At 39.7% G+C, this 22052-nt stretch overlaps 1 protein-coding gene across 1 annotated transcript in view; it reads right to left on the bottom strand.

Moving 5' to 3' along the window:
* Positions 1-22052, bottom strand: part of LOC128359201 (cGMP-inhibited 3',5'-cyclic phosphodiesterase 3A-like) — a 69640-nt gene that overhangs the window by 10632 nt on the left and 36956 nt on the right. The window contains exons 3-9 of the mRNA XM_053319640.1: positions 13499-13759; positions 10983-11140; positions 3499-3572; positions 2605-2756; positions 2285-2422; positions 1853-1964; positions 393-506 (exon numbers count right to left, since the gene is read on the bottom strand). Of these exons, the coding sequence (XP_053175615.1) occupies positions 393-506; positions 1853-1964; positions 2285-2422; positions 2605-2756; positions 3499-3572; positions 10983-11140; positions 13499-13759 (1009 nt within the window). The remainder of the gene's footprint in view (positions 1-392; positions 507-1852; positions 1965-2284; positions 2423-2604; positions 2757-3498; positions 3573-10982; positions 11141-13498; positions 13760-22052) is intronic.

Genomic DNA, 22052 nt, shown 5'->3' with positions numbered 1-22052 from the left:
TGAGAGGGAGCTCTAATCTGCCTGCAATTTCATGCTGTTCTAGACTTCAAATAGTGTTTGGTACGTAAAAGCAAGTGCCAAAAGCCTGAGTAAGATAAGACAAACTGTGAGTAGGATAAGAACACACACTCCTGCAGGTTTGATACTCTGACATTAATGTAATGGCTCACAGTGAGGCTGAGGGCCGATGGAAAAATCTAAATGAAATGAAATCTGGCCTACATATAGAAAATCTTTGTTAAGCCATAAATCGCTTAATAAAAGTCAGAAATAAAGCTTTTTTTGAAGTCATTTGTTCAACTTGACTTGACAGTATCAACTTCAAGACACACTTTTATGGAATGACAGATTCACACACAATACAACATGTATGCAAGTACTAAAGAACACACCTGAGTCACTAGCAGAACCGTGGTCAGTAATGAGGCTGGGCAGACCAGGCACAGCCTGTGTGGTGAGGTACCAGACTGCATGGAGCACATCTGTGGCGTGGACCCTGTTGTGATCTGGGTCAGGATATAAAACACTGTTCAGTGGTTTTAAAATTCTCCACCAGGGTACACTGTTGGGTTGCTCATGTTTCTTGTATCAACATAAAGACTTCATACAGTCATATACAGCTGGGTGACAAATTAAAGGAAAAACCAACAACAATAAGTGTCTTAGTACCTTAGTCTTGGTATTGATTCTACAAGTCTCTGAACTCTACCAGAGGGATATCATTCTTCCCTCATTTGGTGTTTTGATGATGGTGGTGGAGAGCACTATCTGACATGTTGGTCCTAAATCATGAATAGGTGTTAAATTGTGTTGAGATGTGGTGACTTTGAAGGCCATTGCATATGATTCACATCATTTTCATACTCATCAAACCATTCAGTGACCCATAATGTCCTGTGGATGGAAGGTGGGGGTTATCCTGGAGGAGACCACTCCCCTCAGGATAGAAATGTTTAAAGGGACGAGTAGAATCAAACCATGAGCCATCAGCAAAATGTCCCACACAGCATAACAGAGCGCCTGGTCCCCTCACTGTAAGGGTCAAGCATTCAGACTTGTACTGTTCTCTTGGTGAACGCCACACATGCACATACTGACTTGTTGAGAATATGGTGAAGGATGACTCATCTGACCATATCACTTTTTTCAACATCTCTGTAGATGTGGTTTTTGCACTACTGAACTCTCAAATGTGCATCCATCTTTGTAATGAGGGCTTTATGCACTGCAAACCTATTATAACATCCCTCTCTATGTAATTGTCGACAGACTACTCTTGCTGACAGTCTGATCTCGTCCTGCATTGACATTCTCAGTCACCTTAGAAAGAGGTATCTTCTGTTTGTTCTTCCATGACATGCTAATGCACAAGCATTACATGTACACATTACATGTGCGCTGTTCACCCTATTTACACGTCTTTCCTTAGATTTAAATGCAGAAATCACCTCAGTCACTGTTCCTAGTGAAACACCAGCCAGTTGAGCAGTCTTTGTGACTGAAGCTCCTGCCTCCATTGAACCCTCTTTCTAAGTCACTTGGACCTTCGCCTCTTGCCATCTTGATGGGAAAACAGAATCAACTGAGCCTGCTCACCATTTTTATATATGTCACGGATCATGATTGGATGTTAATTGCTTAATTGTACCATGCAATGCACCTGCGTTGGAGCATCTGCATTTGTTATGTTTCGCTATTCATTTATCCATTGCATTTGTCATCCATCTATTAATTTGTCACCCAACACTGGATAACATTTCCCTCTAGTGGCTGATTTTAATGTTACAGTCACACTGCATGTAAACTAAAGCAAACTGAGGAAAATAAAAGGGAGTGATATGTTTAAGCTTACATGGTATATCTCTGTAACCACTCTCAAGGGCATGGAAGTAGTTCATGAATTCATTGACGGGGATCTTGAAGGTCGCAAACAGGCCAGTGTCTTCAAAGAGCCTGTAGGAGACCTGAAGCCAAAATTGTCATAGTGTCTGTGAACATCACCTGGTTCAGGAAATTAACACATTACAAGTAAGAGAGACATGGAACTGCAATCAACAGAGATTAAGATTATGGTATTGCATATAATATTATGCAATTATAGGTTTATCTATTCATTCCTGAAAGGGGAGAAATGTATCTCAGCAGTTTGTATTACTGTCACACATTTTATTGCTGACATTTTGTCAAAATCTTATCTATGCGTGTACAAGTAAACAGCCAGTTGTTTTATTGACACTCTGGCTGACCTTTGAGTTTAATCATTGATGCTCTTAGATGTGCATACCTGACTGAGGATGCGTCCACATTTACCATTGGTCTTCTCCATCAAGCTGAAAATGGGGAAGTTCCAATTGTTTAGTTGACTCATTAAAGGCTCTAAGTCCTCCATTATTAGCGGCTCTGGAGCCACAATGGGTTTGTCCTGCACAAGTGACACATGATGAAAGTAAGAAAGTGTTAAGAAAAATAGATAGGATGTGCATACAGTATACAGTACATGATTGTATATTTGTTGTGTTGTGTTTCATTCACAAAGTTATACTGTATCAGAGTCTGCTAATGTGACTGGAGGCTATTTGAGGCACTCATTCTGCCTCATCTTACCTCTGGAGGTATTAGTTGGTGCAGGATGACATTCTGGGAGGAGTTTTTTCCTTCCTCTGTGTCCTCCTCTATATGTGCTACATCACTGCTGTCACTGTGGTTGGCTTCGTGGGTGCTGTCGTAGTCTGATGACACAACCACTTGGTCCTCCGCTATTAAAAGAAGTCAGAAACACACGTCACGCTTGGACTTCAGGGAAAAATACACAGTTAATATTTTTCTTTTTTTGGATGATTTAACATTGCCAGTTTACCCACTTTCCATTGTACTAGTTTGATAAAGTTGGTTATTTGTGGCAATTCTCAGAATAGCTACCACAACCCTTTAAAAAGTATCTTACAGTGCAGTGACTTTAAAAATAGTGGTCTATTTAGTATGTCTACATTTTCTTACTGATTGGCTGCTCAATAAAGGGTACATAATGTTAAATGTAAGAAAAAAAACCTTGGTGATTATGATGGAATAACACCAAAATCTGGTGTTTATGGTTAGCTCTTCTTGGAACTACATCTTGATATGACACAATGTCATCAAGGTTTGTCAAATTATTGATGTAAAACAATGAGCCCTAGGCAAAATACAAAAACAAATCATAAAAACCATAATAAGTACAACAATCCTGACATCCAAGATAAATTGGCAATATTATTTTGTTTGAATAGTTCTTAGTGTGGATTTGTCTATGTGACACCATAAATGGCTGACATGATAATTTTCTGTTTATATATCATATTATGGCGCATACATGCTTATTTTTTCTGTGTTTTTCAGTAATCCCATTTACTAATGGGCCTTAAAGGGAGGAGAAACACTATGACACGTTATGTATGCCCACAAGTACTCAAAATATGCTGCTTGAAGGTAGGTGATGGAAAAAGAACAGTGAGAGCATACCTGACCGTGGTATCCTGTCTCCCTTGTCTATAGAGCCTTCCCCATGGCTCAGTCTGATGTATGGTCTCCCACAACTGTAGACAAGAAGGAGTTAAGAAGTCAGAGAGGAAGAAGAGGATATGTTTAATTTAACTTGATAGTATATGGCATTCCCTGTTGTAATGCTGCATATATATGTGTCAGAATCAATCACTTTTAATGATTTTTAAGCAAGGAAAGGATCAAACTCCAGAGGCTGTATGGCGAAATGTCAAAACATAAAAAACAACATGTGCTCGGGGTAAATGATATCCTCTGCTCAGAGATTCACATCCAAAGTGTATTGCTAATGCTAATGCTAAAATATAATTATTCCTATAATAAAAGTGTGTGTTTTCTAATGTTGAGAAGTCTACATAGGTATTTTTTTGTCAGCAGAACAGATTGTCCAGATCAAGAAATCAACAGCATATGTACTGGGGGGCAAATGAAGAATAGTACTTGTCTTTGCTTGTAGAAAGCAAAATGTGCAAGCCTTTTCTGTCTGTAGCTGAGCCAAAGAATTGGGAATAATGCCATTCACTACATCTGTGTTTGATGTCTAACCAGTCGGCAGAAGTTGTCAAGAAAGAAAAACCTTAATGGGATTCCTACTGTGTTGTCCCCACATTAAACAGACATTGTGCAGATGCTTCAAAAACATACTCATTATTGAACTTAATGGATGCACACATTAACACAATGCAATGAAAATAAGCAAAACAACAAATTCAAAACAGTTGCCGGTATTGGCGCTGTTATAAATAACTCATTAGAAACTGATAGACCAGTGTCAGCCAAAGGAACAACATACTTCTAGCCACACGCTCAAAGACAGATGAAAATATTCACATTTACTGACTGGCTTATAAATCAAACAGCAAATATGATATTTTACACAAAGAGCCTTGAGCTGGCCTTTGCTGGTTAGTTAGCTGTGTGACACCATGGGGAGCCTCCCGATCTGCTCTCAACAGCTTTTCCATGTTTCTCCACTGAGGCCACTGTCAGACTGTAGGTGGTTCCAATTAAAATACCTCTCCCTAAATGTTGTAAAACCTGCCTTCTCAGAGCAGGAAATGCCTGCCATTAGAGCATGGTGTCACAGGGAGCACAAAGGCCTGTAGTGTGTCTATCTCCTTCTGATAAATTGTTTCTTGAACACTTTTGAGCTGTACCCACCCAGTCTAATGGTCCTGAGGCCCCAAACAAAGAGAGTTCTGTTGTGTTTGCACGGCCAGGTCGGACCACTGTGTGTAATGCCTAGCAGGTGTGGAATATAAAATAGTTTGATAGTTTGGCGGGCGAACAGTTAGTACATTATTGTCAGGGGGGTCTGGGCAGGCAGCAGCGCTTGGCTTAAAAGGTTTACTTTTAATGAAAGTTGAAGAACTGGCAGCCACTCTTCCTATTCTGCTAATGCAGCAGAATAACCTCAGCTACTGACATTGAGCCCTCGGTGCAGAATGTAAATAAAAAGGCCGGCCATTTTCACTTGAGGGATCTGTCAGTCACGTATCATGTGACTCTGCTTTTATCACAAAAACTTCTTAAATGTAGCTACAGTAGTTTGCACTCTAGTTATAGTAATTTAACTGTCTCAGTGGGCTTAACCTACAGTACGAAGACAAAATATACATTCCAGTATGTTTTGTTTGCTTTTTTCAAAGACTAATCACACATGTTCCTTTTGTTTATTTATCTGAAAAAGTAAAGATCAATGTGGACATTATTTCAGTCTGGAGATGTGCCATCTCAGTGATATAGAAAGTGGGTTTCATTTCTTTCTTATAGTCCTTTTTACTGGGAACCATACAACATTTTTCTTTTTTAGCAAGATAAAAAAAATATTTTTTTTTTTAAAAAATATGGAATCTGGAATACTTCCACAATTCAGTGTACAATTTATTTGATTTTTTTCACAAAATAAATTAAAATGAAAAAAAAAAAAAAAATATATATATATATATATATATATATATATATATATATATATATATATATATATAATGTTGTCCTGTAATCCTATGACTGGTAGGTCAAATGTTTGGCATGAACATAAATACTACCTATAAATACTAAACTAGCTAAAATGCAAAGGTCAAAGGTTAAATTTGGTTTCTAGCCTTACGTTGAATTTTCAGATGTTTAGATAGAGCCAAAGTGCTGAACAACAGTCAATTGTGAGTCTGTTACTGGAGTAGAAAATTACTCCTGTCCTCACAAACTCTCAAACAAAAGCTCATTGGCATTCTTAAGTATGAACCTTAATTAGTTTAATTATCCTGCAATAGGAAATACTGTATAAATTGCGACATTGTCTACGTTTTCTGAGAACAGCCTCTCCTCCTCTCACGTTGCTTATCTTAATGTTTCGAAGCATGCAATAAGCTCTGACTGGCCTCTGCCCGCTCCCCTCTCCGCTGCAGTTTACTCCCAGATTTTATACTCAACCACTCACAGCAGGTTGACAGATTACCTTTGGTTCGGAGCCTAAGCGGACAGTGTCCAAGCCACGATAAACACAGCAGCCATTATTTCTGCTTCCAGTAATCTACCTACTCTCGAGCCAGATGACGTGAAGAAGATAACAGCACAGTGGCTGGGGCTGAGGGAAATGGAAGGTATTCAATCGCCCCCTTTTTGCCATGTCTGTCTGATAAAAAAGCCGATATTGTAGCTTTGAAGTTGGTGTTATTCCTTCTTAACACTGTACGTCACTGAAAGCTGACATGATGGAAAAGGTGGGGAGAAAAAAAAAGAAGCCTAATGTCCTAATTAAGATTGTACAGATTTGATGATGGAGCGAAGAGAAGGCAATTGAAGCCATGTGTTCGTTTTTTTTCCCTCCATGTGTTCTCTCTCTTATTCCCTCTTCCCCAAACATTTCTTGCTCTCGCTTTTCTGAGATGACTCTTACATATCAGCAATGGTTATTGGTGTTTAGTTTGATCTGTAAATAAATTCATATGTTACTACTCCCTTGGCCAGCTCTCAATCCTGATAACACTGACAAATAAAGGTTAACTAAACTACAAAAACACTCCCTTCTACTCTCTAAAAACTTGTGTTAAAGCCCACTTGAGAGATGATATGCTGGCAGGCTGCCTACTGCTGAGAGATCTTTACCAGTCATTGTCAGTAGGCATGAACTCTGTTTAAGTACATTTTAGTTATACTGAAGTCTTACCAGCTCACGTTTTCATTTTAAGCATCTGGATTAAAGCCATATGCCTAAAACAAAATTTAAATGAAGTGTTACCCAGAAGAGAGCCCTCTCAGCTGCAGTAAACTAAAACCAGAGACTCTCTGTACTCTCCAATTGTGTCTGTGTATCCTCTGCCAGAAGAAGCAGCTGTGACAGTGTGTCTAAGTGTGTGTGTCTGTGTGTGTTAATTGTGGGGTTCTGGTGACTGGGGAGAGGCCCAGGTGTTTGTTTATACTCACACCACCATAAGTGGCCATAGCTGGGGCCTGCTGCTGGGCTGGGCTGAGCTCTAAGACCAGGCAACGGGGCCTTTGTGTACAGAAGCTGCTCAGTGTGCTTACATTTACAGAACTTGTTCAAGTATCACACTGTCATTGTGCAAACAGACCCAAACAAGCCACTGACAGATGCAGCCCACACAGTTCTTTGGAGGGCTTGAGACAAAAAACATAACAGTGTGCAGGAAATCATTTCAGCACCGCTCACTCAGTGCTGTAAACAATACAATTTAGATGTTAGATTTCAAAATATAGTCACCAGTTGTTGACTGTTGTATCAGTTTTACAGTATATAATGTCACTGTTACTTTTTATAAACTGGAAGATACACAATGTAATGGCCACGTTTTCTACACACACACACACACACTGCACATATTGTATGATTCAGATTCTATTTATCATCATCTTTTCTTTTACTTCTTATTTAACTCTGAAGAAACAGATTTTAGTAAATATTTACAAACCTAATTTTATCCCAGAATTTGCCCTACAGCTGAATGGGTGCTGAAAGTTTGAGTGCAGATGTCACACAAAGTTGTTTTAGTAGTATTTTCCTCATGAAACAAGCAAAAAAAACACCAAAAAAACACTGGACATAGAAGCTGGTACATGTGACTGGAAGGCTGCCTAAAGACTGCTGAGTGCTGTTACATTAGAGGGCCGGCCATTTTACCTGCACCCTCAGAATCTGCAAGTGAAGTGCTTACTTAGCGCACATAAATGTATTCAGTGCACGTGCAGTGATATGTGCAAATTGTGTAGGAAAGTTCACACACACAGTTTTGTATTCTGCTATGCAAAACAAATTCATCAGTGGACTACACAACCGTACATATGAGTATGTTCAGCTCAGATGATATATGCAGAAATAGATGAACGAAGAAATGATTTGATCTATTTTCTATGGTTTTAGGCTTCCTTTTCACTAGTGAGAATTAGCAATAGCATTAGCATCATCACTGTAAATTCACTGTGCTAACCAAAATAGCATTTAGCTCAACCCTTATACCCTCTCATCCAAGAAGGCAATGGCCAAATCCCTTAGCACAAGGCTTCAAAACAGCCACAACCCAATGTCCTTTTTGTCTTCTTTTTTTTAACAGTCTATGGTTGAAACAGGAAATGGCGTTCCCCAAACTGGACAAATGTGGAAGCAAATATTATACTTAATAATTATTCTACGATTCTTTGGCATTTTATTGTACTAGCACAATACAAGTACTATCTGTTACATTAATTGTGGTAAAGTTCAAATTTCTACATATTTTCATACACATTATTTTGACAGCAGCTCAGATTTATACATTGTGCAGTCCCTGAAGTTCCTCTTGCTCATATGTCACATGATCCATTCTGATGGATGTAGCAGCAGACTGATCTGCCCTGTTCAATAAATGTTTAAAAAGATGCCCTTCTATTTTCCAGCAAGGTATAAACGACAACATGGAAATATTACTGCACCTGATATTTGAATCTAAAACCACATGGATACCAGGAAATGGTCTCAAATCATGCAAATACTGTAGGTGAGTGTACCTACCAATAGCTGGAGGCATTGACTGGATGGCTATTTTTTACTCAACCAGTACTTTCTTCAGGTAGTTTGGCTTAAACCATTACCTTGGAAGACAAGAGCCACATATGGTAACAGCTTATTTTAACAGTAGAGCGATAATAAATTAATAGCTTCATGGAAAAAAAATTACTTCACAATGCACAGCTAAAGACAAACTGGCTTATTTCACTGGCAGCAACATGGATGAATTAACTGGAGAGACAGCACTTCAAGTAGGCTGCATAAATGTATACCAGCTGTACTCAGATCACTAAGATCTTGTCATTTAGTCATCAATACTAAACAAGCTTGGCATCTGCTCTGAAAGTGTCAAATTTCTCCAGAACCATCCACGAAAATAGGCCATGTAGTTGCAGAGTCATGCCTCATTTTACATGTACAACACATAACAATCATTTTTGTAGTGTTTGCAAAGGCAGCAAGTTAATTTTTTATCTTGGAGTTCACTGAGTGGTCAGGTAAGAAAGTGAACAAGCTGATTCAACACACAGACTTTAAGCTTGTAGTGAAAACTAAAGCTCCTGAGCTCTACCCTGTCTCTACAAGGCTCAAGGAAATTGACAAGATGTGTTGTCTTAATACCAGTATTAAATAAAGAAGGGAAGAAACAAGAGCCATCTATTTTTTCAACCTAGAGCATGGTCATACACGTGCACACAAATGAGACTGAGCAACACAAAGGTATTCATCATTTCAAACCAGTATTGTTTGAGTCCATGCAGACTGTCTTCAGTGTGACTATGAGTCAGATATTGCTTTCTGAAGTTCTTCCACACATGAATAATTAAGCTCCAACTTCAGTTTAGACATCAGACAAATATTCTTATGTAACACTTTCAAATTAAACTTTGAACAACAACTAAACACATATACACAAACCTACCATGTGTACTAACTGTCCCCGCCCCTTTTTGGCACACCACAGGCGTTTGTGTTGATGTTTTGCAGCTAAGAGTCGCTCAGAAGTATTTTATTTCTGTATTTACAGACAAACGCTGGCCTCAATCAGAAGGTTTTTGTGCCCATGACACAAACTCGACAGGGGAGAAACTGAACACGGTAGATCAAATACGGGAGACAAATCAGAGACTCTTTCTTGTCGGGGCATAGTTAATATTTAAAAAGACAGGGAGCATGTGCTGTCGAGTACTGCTTGTGTACCCTCTATATAAAAACAGTGCGTGCACAATCACTCATATTCATGTACACACACACTCATACACAGCTGAAATCTTTCAAACTGAATCTCAATCTTCTACTCCTTTGAAATTCATAGAAAAAACGTTATTTCCCCTGAGCTGTTCCAAGATAATCCAAACATAACGTCACAGTAATCACAAAATAATTGTGAGGAATGCAATCTCTGCACTGATCACTGTAAATTAGGCTGAAATAGTTCACTGTAAATTACTCTGAAATAGTTCACTTAGTAATCATAACTACTCTAATAAATTAAGATTTTATGTTTATTCTAGACTTAATGCATCAATGTGATTTACTAGCAAAATAGAAACAGTAGAAACATGTTTTATTGCTAACAATATGGGATAATTGTGTCATGACATTTCTACTGATTTACTCCATCTGTATAAGTTCTGTCTCAATACAATGCAACTATCAGGTCACATTTCTCAAGAGCTTCTGCAAAATAAAATTCATTCAAGCACAAACCCCACCACACACACACATGCTTTAATGCACACAGACACCCACGGATGCACACAGGTACTTATCAGCACTCACACGAACCTGCAACCCCCTCCATCCAACAAAATGTCAGCCCCAAAAAAGCACAAAACCTTTTAAAACACCTACACATGCTGAACCGCTGAATTCTGAATACTCCAGTGTAGACTGAGTCTTGTGCTATCTTCAGCACTAATGTGCTGAGAGTTGATGTGTGTCTTAGTTATTCAGGTTAATGCGTTCGCCTGCGGGGCATATTTCCATTCTGGCTCCCATTGCTCACACATCCCTTTTCTGAACTGCTGCACCATTACTGGTTACTCACGCTGATGCCTCCAGTACAACTACAGCCACACTGCTGGGAATAAACCCCATAATATTCAGAGTTATGTGTCATTCATTCCATTATACTGTTGGAGTCCTCCTTAAGCATTAGCACCACAGTCATATCTACCTATAGTACAATATCGCACAGTAGGACCTAATTAGTAATGAATCATTAAATTTTAAAACAGGGAGTATTAGAGGTTTGGTTCAAACATAGTAAACTTTTTTCATATAATTCCTTTTGGGGGATGTAAAATGTGACTGCATTAGCTAAATTTACAGCCTGAGCTACAGTAAAAGAAAGCCTCTGAGGATAGGAGAAATGTACGCTGAGAGAAAAGAATAAAATAAGAATGAGACATCAGTCAGTCAGCTGTGGCTCAGGTACCTGCATGTGAGAGTTTCATGGTACGGTTTGATGCTGGCGCTGCGGTCCCTTCGGACGGGCCCAGGCTCAATAGTGGGTAGGCCTGTGGCGGATGTGGTGGTGGTCCACGTAGAAGAGATCCTCCTCAGAAGGCCAGGGTGGAGACTCCGCCTCAGACGCTGCATGCACACAAATACAGGAATATAAACACACACAGAGTTATAACTGCTGGAAAAAATGTCTTCATTTTTCTTTTAAATAAAAGAATATGATCTTCACCCATGACTAACTACAGGAGTCAGAAAAACATTGCTCTAACTATGTTTGCGTTTAAATAAAAGCTCTAAAAGTACTCCCACCTGTAAGATAAAGTTAATGCTTGTTCACTTTGTCTCCAGTCAGATGGATCATCTAGATGAGACATTTGTTTTTCCTGCATCTGCCCGAGATGAAACAAATCATGCAGGCAATACAGTATAACCTAGAATTTTTTATTCATGATTGGAAGCGTTTCAATTATTTTCTTTGCTGGATCCAAATAGAGGCAACACTGTGGTCATCATTGAATGGAGGATATTGGCATGGCAGCTGTGCCAATAATGCTCCTCATGATTTATTAATAGATACAGTGTCAGTATTGGACTGCACAGACACATTTCATCTGAGGGATTCTGCCTCTCTGCTTCTCTGTCTCTCTGTAAGTCTCTTTTGTCTCGTTCTCTCCGTCTTTTTCTTTATCTGTCTTCTCTTTGCTCTTTCTCTGCGATTCCCAGTGGTCTGTGCCCTTGTGATGCCTCCATCTGTTCGGTGCCATGCAGCAGCTTGGCAGCGTAGCGCTAAACATGGCAGGCACTCTCTTCTGCAGGGTGACCTAGTAAAGATCGGCTCAGAATCCTGAATGAGCCCATTCACAGCAAGGCGTCATATACTGAGTGGAAGCACACTTTCACACATGCTGGTGGTTTAGGTCAAGTTAGGGAGTTACATTCACTTACTTATAACTATACACATAAATAATAAATTACATAAACAAAATACTAATTCAATTTTAGTGTATTTTTAGTGCTGCATTCATTTAAATCTGAGGCCACTCATTTTGTCCATGGTTGGTTTACAGGCACATAAATGCACACACTAACACACCAAAGCTCTCCTCAGATACCATGTGGCATTATTTTCAACAAAATGTATTTGTACAATGTTTCTAATGTCGGGTAGAAACATGCATTTTAACTCCTTATTTTGAAAGTAGAGTGGTCGTGCTACACTATAATTTTGTAGCACTGGAGTTCTGTTCTTTATTAAAAGCCCTGCAGACATACACAGACACACCAAAAAAGAGAAACACACATGACACAGAAACACACACACTCATCACCGTCGGCAACAGCATGGTAAAAACCAGGCCATCCTTACAAAAAAGGGAAAAAAAAATACAGCTGATCCCTACTGCTGTCAGTGTTGACTCAATTCTATAACTCTCTGAAACTTTATTACTATGTGTATGTGTAATGAATGTAATGGTTTCTTTTACATTTTACATACAATTTTGTGTTTTGACTTTCATGTTTTTTTATGTTTTGTAAATGTGCCACTAATGCACTGCAGCAGTCCTGTGTTGGACATAAAATGAGTTTTTGGAAAAGTGCTTGAAAGGCAGCAGTATGCACCACGACGGACATCAAATTCTTAGCCAGGAGGCAGAAAAGCAAGCGCAGGGTTTTCCACCCCTCCACTAACCCCCTTTACTCCTCCTTCTATTCTCCTCCCAGGCAGTTAGAGCCGGGCACAGCGTCTCTGGAGAGGAGAGTCCTAATGAGTGCAGCCTCACTAGCCACTCCACAGGTGCAGTTTGTCTTAGCTACTTTTACAAAGTTCAGACAATGTAAAAATACACCTGTCAGTCTAGTGATTGGCATGATAAAATGGCAGCCATCAACCACACACCAGCTTCCAAGACAGCCAGGACAGGTATCTCCCTCAGAAAAATAACTCAGATATATAACTGGATCCATAATTGAATCGTGGTGGTCGTCCAGGTATGTGGGCACACACTCATCCCTCTTTGTAACCTTTTGAGAGATGCATTCACCTTCATGTTGCCTCTCCTCTTCTATTCAACTCATATACACACACTGTCTGGCTCTGCACATCTGTCATGTTGACACAGCTGTGGCTATGAAAGGGAGAACAGTGCTCTGAGCAGTAGACGCACACTATTTTTCTTCACTCAACTCTATGAAAATACACTCCTTCATTTGATGCTAAAAGCTATGAGAGCAGGAAGCACTCATTAGCCGAAACATGGGCTAAAAGATTAACATGTGTGTGGAGCGCTGTGTGGTATATAAATCATTTGGCCTTAATAAGGTGGACTACATTTCCATCTAAGGATTATTTCAGCTACTTCACAAAAAATAGTTTTGTGCCTGCACCATTACAACTTGTGAGTGAAATACCCTCACATTCACCTCTACTGTACTTCCTGGTGCTGTATATATTTCCAGTGAAGTGTAAATCAGGACACTTTGTCTTACCTTGTGGATAGATGTCTTCTCTCCCTTCTCAGGTCCCTCCTCTGAGTCAGAGCAGGTGTAGGCATCACTGGGGTTAAGCAGGGGAGCAGGGCGTGGCCGGTGCAGTGGCTGGAAGGTAAGCTGGGTGGTTAGCAGGTTGCTGACGGCCCGCAGTGAGGTGCAGGTGTTGGGGGGCAGAGAAGGGTCAGCCAGCAGGTCTGTGATTAGTCCGTGGGCTTCTCCCATCACTGCTATGTCTACCATGACAGTGGTGCCTGATGACTGTGGGGATGACAGGGAAACAGAGAGAGGAAAAATAACCATCATTGCTGCGGTAGCTATTGTGGGTTGATGCTAATTAAGGGCTGGATATGAAAGCAGTTGTGTCCCGCTTCTTAGTGGAAGGTGTGAAGAGCAGGTGCATTAACTATGTCAGCAGCTCCCAAGTGAGGACATAATGTGGTTAACGGTGACATTGACATCACTTGTGCTGTTTATCCTACAGAACTGGCAGTCAGAATACACAGTGATAGTTTATGTCCTTGCATGAAGAAAGATAGCTTGGTCTTTTTCAATACTGGAAAGTGACTCTCTCTAATCACTATATTGTCCACTATATTTAGCCTCCGCCATTTGATTTGAGTGTCTGAATTCTGAGTGTGTAAATGTATCCACTATATAAATATTTATAAAAATATTTATATAGTTGTTAACAGAAAGTTCCACTTTCTGTTAACAATCCAACAATGCAATGTGCTGCATTTTGTAGATGAGTAAACTTCAAACTAGCGCTGCCACAACACTAAACAGGTGTATCATATGTAATTAGGCCGTATCGTGCTTTAATCATATTCTCCACAACAACTGTTACAATTGTTTCATGAGCTTTGTGATGCAAGCAAGACTTTTCTATTTTGGGATATACACTTATTTATTTTAACGCAGAGGGTTAGATAATAAAATTGATTACATTGTCACATTCATTGGGCAAATATGTAGCTGGAGCCAGCTGCAGCAGTAGTCAGTTTAGCTTAGCATAAAGACTGAAAACAGGGGAAAACAGCTAGATTGTTCAAAAGTGGAAAAAAATGCCTACCAGCACCTTTAAAGCTCACTAACATGCTATATCTCATTTGTTTGATGCATACAAAAATCAAACTGTAAAAACAACCATTTTTATAGCTGGACTTGCAGCCAGGAAATAGTCTGGCACATACCCCTCCGTTAAACTGCAAATTGTCCATTTTAAAATGGAAAATGTGCACTTTTAGGAGAGGGACATATTCTAAAAGGGATTAAGAGCGAAACGTTGTACTTCGATTGTACATTTTCAGATTTAAATGCAAACTACCCAACAATGTATAACATGCAATCAGCTTCAACAGTAAAGCAACTTCACAATAGCTGAAAATCTTGTTTTCTCTGATCTCAAGTGGTTTAACTTCTCACCATACTGAACTGATGTAGGAGTGTACTCCAGGGTGTCGTCAGTACAATGTGACATCACTTCTGGGTGTGGTTACACGTACAACAGAGCACGCTTCTGCCTTCACCTAACAATACCCATCTGTGATGCTGAGTGTGGTTCAAGATTAAACACACATCATAAAATCAGTGAGAGTAGTGAAACTGTTGTTCAGCTAAGTATTACTTACTTACTCTTAAATGCTGCTTACATCTTAATGTGTTAATGCTATATGAGCAGTGAGAGTGAAAGGTTTCAGCTGGACAGTTAAGCAATGAACTGAAAGTTGCTAAAAAAATCAAAGTTGGGTGACAATTTTCTGTTGGGTCATCACTACAAGTGATGCCTCTCACACATTGTCATTTGATATGTTTATACTATAAAAATATTGATTATAGCCGCTTTACAAATAGGTGATATAAGTAGTTCCAACACCACTAGTGTTTTTTCTACCATAAAATATCATGAGCAGGCACAACTATGGCTGACACAACAAAGAGTGATTTGAAAACTACTGCAGTCTGTATGCCAAAATAATGTGGGGAGACCAATTGTACAGCTGCAAAAATTAACATTTGTCAGGAGCTTTGTCCATGTAAATAGAATATATATTATACTGTGTGAGGACAATAACAGCACATACAGCCATAACCAAATCACTTTTCGGGGAAAACCCAACATGGCACAAAATAAAACAAATTATACCCATATACCCAAACACAACAATATGAAAATAAGGAAAACAATGGACAATTGATTTTCTACTGCTATTATAGGGACTGAGATTCTGCCAAGCCTTGTGCAGCGTTTTATTGTTGAGGTACCACACCAACTTACACACATGCACACATACATACACTCACGCATCAAAGGCTTTATTCTATGCCTTATATGGTTCCTTTTAGCTCAGAGAAAGCAAAGAGATGCAGGGAGTGGTACTTCACAGCAGCATGAGTGACATACTTACAGCCTTTTAAACATCTGAACAACATGTTCAGCACAGCTGTGCATTACTTGATGGTTAATGAATGGGCTCATTAGAAATGTCTCAGCTAGAATCTGAACTTTGACTTCCTCACTCCTGACCCCTTAGACGACCAACAGCCTTCATCTGTTTCTGACCGTCCGCCCTGCAGCTTCGAAGGTACAAGAGTAGTGTGAGCCGGCCTTGTTTTCGCAGAGAAAAGTGAAAAGTTCACAACCCAGTCTTAATTGCAGTGCCGAGAGCCGTTGAACAACCACAACTAAACGCAGGTCAGTCCTGGCTGCCAGCAAATTTATCTAATAGGTTCATGAGTTCCCCTTTTCCCCAAAGAATGTTATCAGATTTTACTCCCCCAATGTCCCATTCATTTTGACACCAGCTGCCAGGCACCCAGAATTATTCTGTTTACACTGGCTAGGTGGCAAGAGGTTGACCTGAACAACACGTGTGCGAACACCTTTCATTCGTCTCCACTTGTGGGAACAGTGAAGGTTTCGCATTTTATTTTCGTAGACAGATCAGATAGGCCACTGTATTTATTCAATTTTCCCATTGGTCTGCAAAAATACAAAAGGTGTGTGTTCACCTGGTGCGAGGATATTCCAGCGCATGTGATGACGACACAAATTTATTGGTATATCTGACACATGACAGGTCTTGGTACCAAACTAATCTCTTTTTTAGATAAGACGATGTCCTGTGGGAGGGCTGGTGAAACATTTCTGGGCAGAAGACTATAGCGCTACTCTCATCCCCCTCTCATCTTAACCTTCTCCTCTTCTTCTCCCTCATGGCTTTCCTTGCTCGACTCAAATGCATGCTGTCAGGATAAGATGTAAACACATGTCTCTCAGCTAATTTACAGGCTGATTTAAGAGTTTGCTAAAGCAGGGGGTTAAAAGAGAATATGGCTGCTGGAGAACATCTGGCTGGCCAAAGACAACAGTGACCCTTAGGGGGTCTTGGCATCTCGGAACACACATGTGCGTGCACACGCATGCACGCACACACACACACACACACACACACACACACACACACACACACACACACACACACACACACACACACACACACACACACACACCCACACACAGACATACATCTGCAACTTGGCATATATAAAAGGCACAAATATACAGTGACGCTGCAATTAAAAACATACACAAGGTTTCATCATGAGCATACCACACAAAGAAACACACTTTATAAAAGGGCTTTGCGTCACTAATCTTGAATTACTCCAAAATTGGACCTGAGTGGCCATAAAAGGGGTGGGAATGATGAATGCTTGGGTTTGATTTTGCTCTGGGAGCCACTTAATGCCCAAAATCTGACATGAAAAATAAAGTGTTGTGAAAGGCTCCAGGTGCATGGGCAGTATTTTAGTTTTTTGAGCTTTGGGACAAAGAGGGGATCTTGCTTCCACTGAATTTTTACTACTCTTAAAACATGGCAAAACCTGTCTCATGCAGTATACAAGCCATTACCTTGCTGTAATAAAAACAATCTGTTGTTAAAGTATATAGTTTCTACCTTTAAAAATCCTCTCTCTGAACCCATCTACAGAATGTTTGTGAGACAAGGATTTAGCGATTTGAGCTCTCAAATTAATCTGACTGCAAGGGAAGATAAAGAATGTAAAGTTCAAACCATTGCTGGCTCAAACTTTTACATATCCCTTAAAAACTTAGTTTTGGCTGGAAGAGATCTCCTGATGTTCCTAATCTTCCAACAATTTGCAACCTAAAACTCAAGAATCATGGATGGTCATCCTGCAAAAAATCAAATTCTCAGCATGTTACATAATATCATAAGGTTATATAAGCATTTCCTGTCAGGTTAGATGATTGGTTTCATTCATCAGCAATGACCACCGTTGTAGCAGCAGGCTTCACTTTCTGGGAGGATAGATCTCATCCACGCCTAATGGAGTGACCCCTGTCTGGGAAAAAGCATTGCGAGTATCACAGAAAAGAGCTTTTGGACAGATGTTATCATGGAGCATTTCAAAATTCTTCTCAATATTACTCTGACAGTACCATGGATGATGTCCTTACCTTGGATACAACACATTCCATTACACATGGTGATTAAAATCAATGTATTTCAACATAATTACCTATTTTTAAAAAATTATTCCCTAAGCATACATGTTCTTTTTACTGCACCAATATTCATTGTAACACACATTCACATCTGGGAACTGTCAACAACTGTCTGCTACTGGCTCACACTCCTCTCTGTAGAGATTTTTCTGAGAAATACACCCTTCAAAGTGAGTCAGGGATCCAACACCTTGGAGAGTTGTATGAAGGAGATATTAGAATAACCTTACTTTACTTGAAACTATAAAGCAAAAAGAAAAAGGCTGTCTGTTTTATAATTGAAACAACAGATTCCTTGATTTTAAAATGAGTCCTCGTTTTTCTGCTTCTTAATAAAATGGATCAAATTTTATACAGCTTATTGAGACAGTTTATAAGAGTAGGCCGCCATGTTGGGAAAGTAAGAACCCATAATCTAGTCAGATTGATACACTGGCAAATAAATGTGTGTGTACATATGTATATGTATATATGTGTGTGTGTGTGTGTGTGTGTGTGTGTGTGTGTGTGTGTGTGTGTGTGTGTGTGTACAACCGACTGTCATTACCCAACAGCACTATAGAGGTGTTAAATAAATCAATCATAGAACAACCTATGATGCACTTTAACCAACAGACCGGTGCTCTCAGAGATCAGATTACAAATTCAAGGAAGTTAAATACTTTGTGCAATACTTAGGCCATTTACAGTACAGTAATACATATCCATTTTTAAAACTTAGGTACCTATTTATAACTGTGGTGACCTTGTGTCGGCCAAGAGGTAATTTCTTTTGGAAAATGCAGATCCTTTCCTGCTTGCAGCCATTTGGTATTTTTGTGGAAGGCCAATCTAGTAGGAGGGGCACTGTTTTTAAAAGGCAGACGAGGAATTGATTTGACTGATGCCCCTGACACAATGACTGAAACTCTTAATCTGACCATTTTAATGGAATCCCACAAAATTACCTAATTTGTGTGCTGTTTGGTCTCAGGCCTCCAGCTTTTGCTGACGTGCTACAGTACATTTGATAAAACTACAGTACAAGCATCTATAAACAGTTTTCATGACTCATAAAAAGTAATATACTAAACCGTGCATGAAGATTCTGTTATAACATTTTACTATGAATAACAACAGTGATCAATGGCTTTAATTGCCTGTGTGAACACAGACTGGAACAGTACATCAATAGACATGCCATAGATTAACACCCACACAACAGTTCATGTAAACTAAGCTGAGGACCAGTCAAAAAAAGAAAAAGAAAAAAAGCAATCACTCCCGTAGAGTGAAAAGCTGTTTGTCTGCACTCGCCTCTCTGTACTCAAGGCCCTGCTCTGTTGTGTCTGTAGATGTAGTTGCTGTAATGTGCAAGAATCATGGCCCAAATAATATTTGCAAATCATTCTTCATGCTGGAAATCGTGCCAGATCAGTGAAGTTTGGACAAGAAACCTTTGACTTAGGTGTTCTTTGATCAATCATTTTTCTGACAGTCTTTTTAAATAATTTCAAACCACTCACATGCATAATATAAAGTATATAAAAAAGACCTCAACTAAATAATGTTGACAATTATTTTTTAAATGCTGGTGTGCACACATGTGGCCCAATGATCTAAACTTGTAGGAGCTTAAGATATATACGTGCACAAAATGTATATTTCTCATGTGAAACATCAGAAACAAACAACACTATAGACTGTTGCAACAAGATGGAGCAATGGAGATACAATTGTTGATGTTTCTGCTGTGTCCACATGTTTTTGCCAATAACTCTGAAGAAGACAGATGAAGTGCATTTGGTGCAACAAACAAAACACTGATCTTTCTGTCTAATGATGATTATTAATGGCATACACAGACAGAGAGGTCACATATTTGCAATATCTGAGATGGCTCCTCTGCTCCTTCATCTAAACAGACAATCCTCTAAACTGCAGATAAAATGGCAGTGATATGTGGGCTTTTTAAAATTGTGCAATGGTGAGAATATAATGTACCCCAGAGGAGAGCTAAAAGCTGCATCCAGAGACTGGACAAATGCCTCAGGGGCCTACTGGAGAGAGAAAGGTATTTGATTCTCTTAGTAAACACATTTCAATAATGTAAGCAATTCGCTCTCCTCATAAGGCACACAAATATGCACAGTGCATGCTTATTTTGCAATTAACCCCACACACAAACCTTCACACACATGAATGTAGGAATGTGCTGAGCAAGAAACTAGGGAATATATTAAAAAATACTTCAGTCTGTCCATTATTTTTTCTTAGGTTGATTTCATACACAGAACTCTCAGCATGTTTGAAAAATCATTACCATGCAGTTTTCTGTTTCAGTGGCAGTGCAGTTAGTGTAATGGCCCTGATTACATCTGTCTAGATGGATTAGCTGAAGAGGAGCCTGGGAGATGGTGATGTTCTCCACTTAGAATAACAGAGCAGTGATACAGTGCGAATCACAGCAGAACCGTAACACAAAACTCCACTGAGACACTCCTCGCTCCCTGCCTCAACTCTGACAGCCAAAACTACGCCCAGTGCTGCACTTCCAGAATTCCCAACCAACCCTCACCCCCACCGCGACCCAACTCCCCTTACAACCCCTCCGTCAGCTAAGACCGAAGCTGTGCTGAGCCAGGTCCTCTGCTGCAGCCAGGATACAATTACACGCTATTACATATTTTATTAAAAGGGGGTGCGTTGGGAGATGGGGGGGGGCGTGTGGGGGGGGATCAAAACAAAACAAAAGAGAATAACTGCCTCATTAAAGATTTACTGGGAAAGGTCAGGCTAATTGACCCTTGCAGCTATCTCATCTCCAAGGAGATGAGAGTGTTTCCTTCTATCAAGTCCAGGGTGTTTGATTACAGCAAAGAGCTACCTATGATTAAAAAATAAGTGGTAGAGAGACACTCACACATATACTGAAGACAGAAGCAATGAATGCTGGGATGAGGGATAGAGCAAACAAAGGAGATGCATGAGGTAGAACAGATGGCTTATGGCAGGCGATGAGTGAGCGATGATTTACCACATGCATTCAAGTGGTTAAACATATATCCATCATCAGCACTACAGTGGGCACAGTCCCAGGTTATTTAAACTCTTGCAAACTAAGTAGGCATACTATAAATTTAACCAAAAACTCATTCTATTCAACCAAAAGTGTTTCAGTTGTGCACATCATTAAAAGTAGGCTCTTCATAATTGCTTATTCTTCTGTATCATTTATAGCAGATCCAATTATTTCTCAAATGGAGGACAGTCAGAAAGTGCACATACTTTAATGTTTTCATCCCAGGCCTTGAATGTAGTCTTGTCACAGGACTCAATTTAATGAAAATATACTTTACTAGACTGTTATGACGGGACCAACCAGAAAAAGGGCAGTGAACTTTTTCAACTCCCAAACCAGCAGTATTAGAAATGCTGATCTCCAACACTTACATTTTTGAGAAATCTTCAACATGACTGCAATGTCATGGCTTGTCTGCCTCACAGACCACTCTTCCAGCCATTCTGTAATTTAGAATAACAGTCACAAGATCTGGGCTTACAAACACCCTTTTCTCTGATAATCTCCCTGGGTAATGTTCCAAAACCAATGTGTTTTCAAGTCGAATATAAATATTTAAATAGCTCTTTCCATACATAACTTCACTGTCAATTCCTAAGCTAAAACATCCACCACAAGCTTTGGACGGGGAAAAAAAAAGATGTGGTTTGGAAAATGAGGCTGCTAATGTGTGCATGTTGGCGAATACGACACAGTGGAAATCAATCAAGCGCTCTGGTCACCGGTTAAAGAGGGGAGTGTGTGATTTACACACGCTACGAGGTGACATGGTATAGTGAAGCGCTACCAGCCTCTCTGACTGACAACCTGGTCCAAGACACCAGAGCCAAGGGAAAATAGCCACGAGATGGACGGAGGTGCCAACATAAACCTCGACTTCTCACAGGTCTTGTCAGTCTCTGGACTATTACAGGATTCCACTGACGAACACATAGCACCAATCCAAATAAAAAAAG

The sequence above is a fragment of the Scomber japonicus genome, chromosome 5 (genome assembly GCF_027409825.1).
Source record: "Scomber japonicus isolate fScoJap1 chromosome 5, fScoJap1.pri, whole genome shotgun sequence".
NCBI lineage: Eukaryota > Metazoa > Chordata > Actinopteri > Scombriformes > Scombridae > Scomber > Scomber japonicus.
This window is presented reverse-complemented; position numbering and strand designations above follow the sequence as displayed.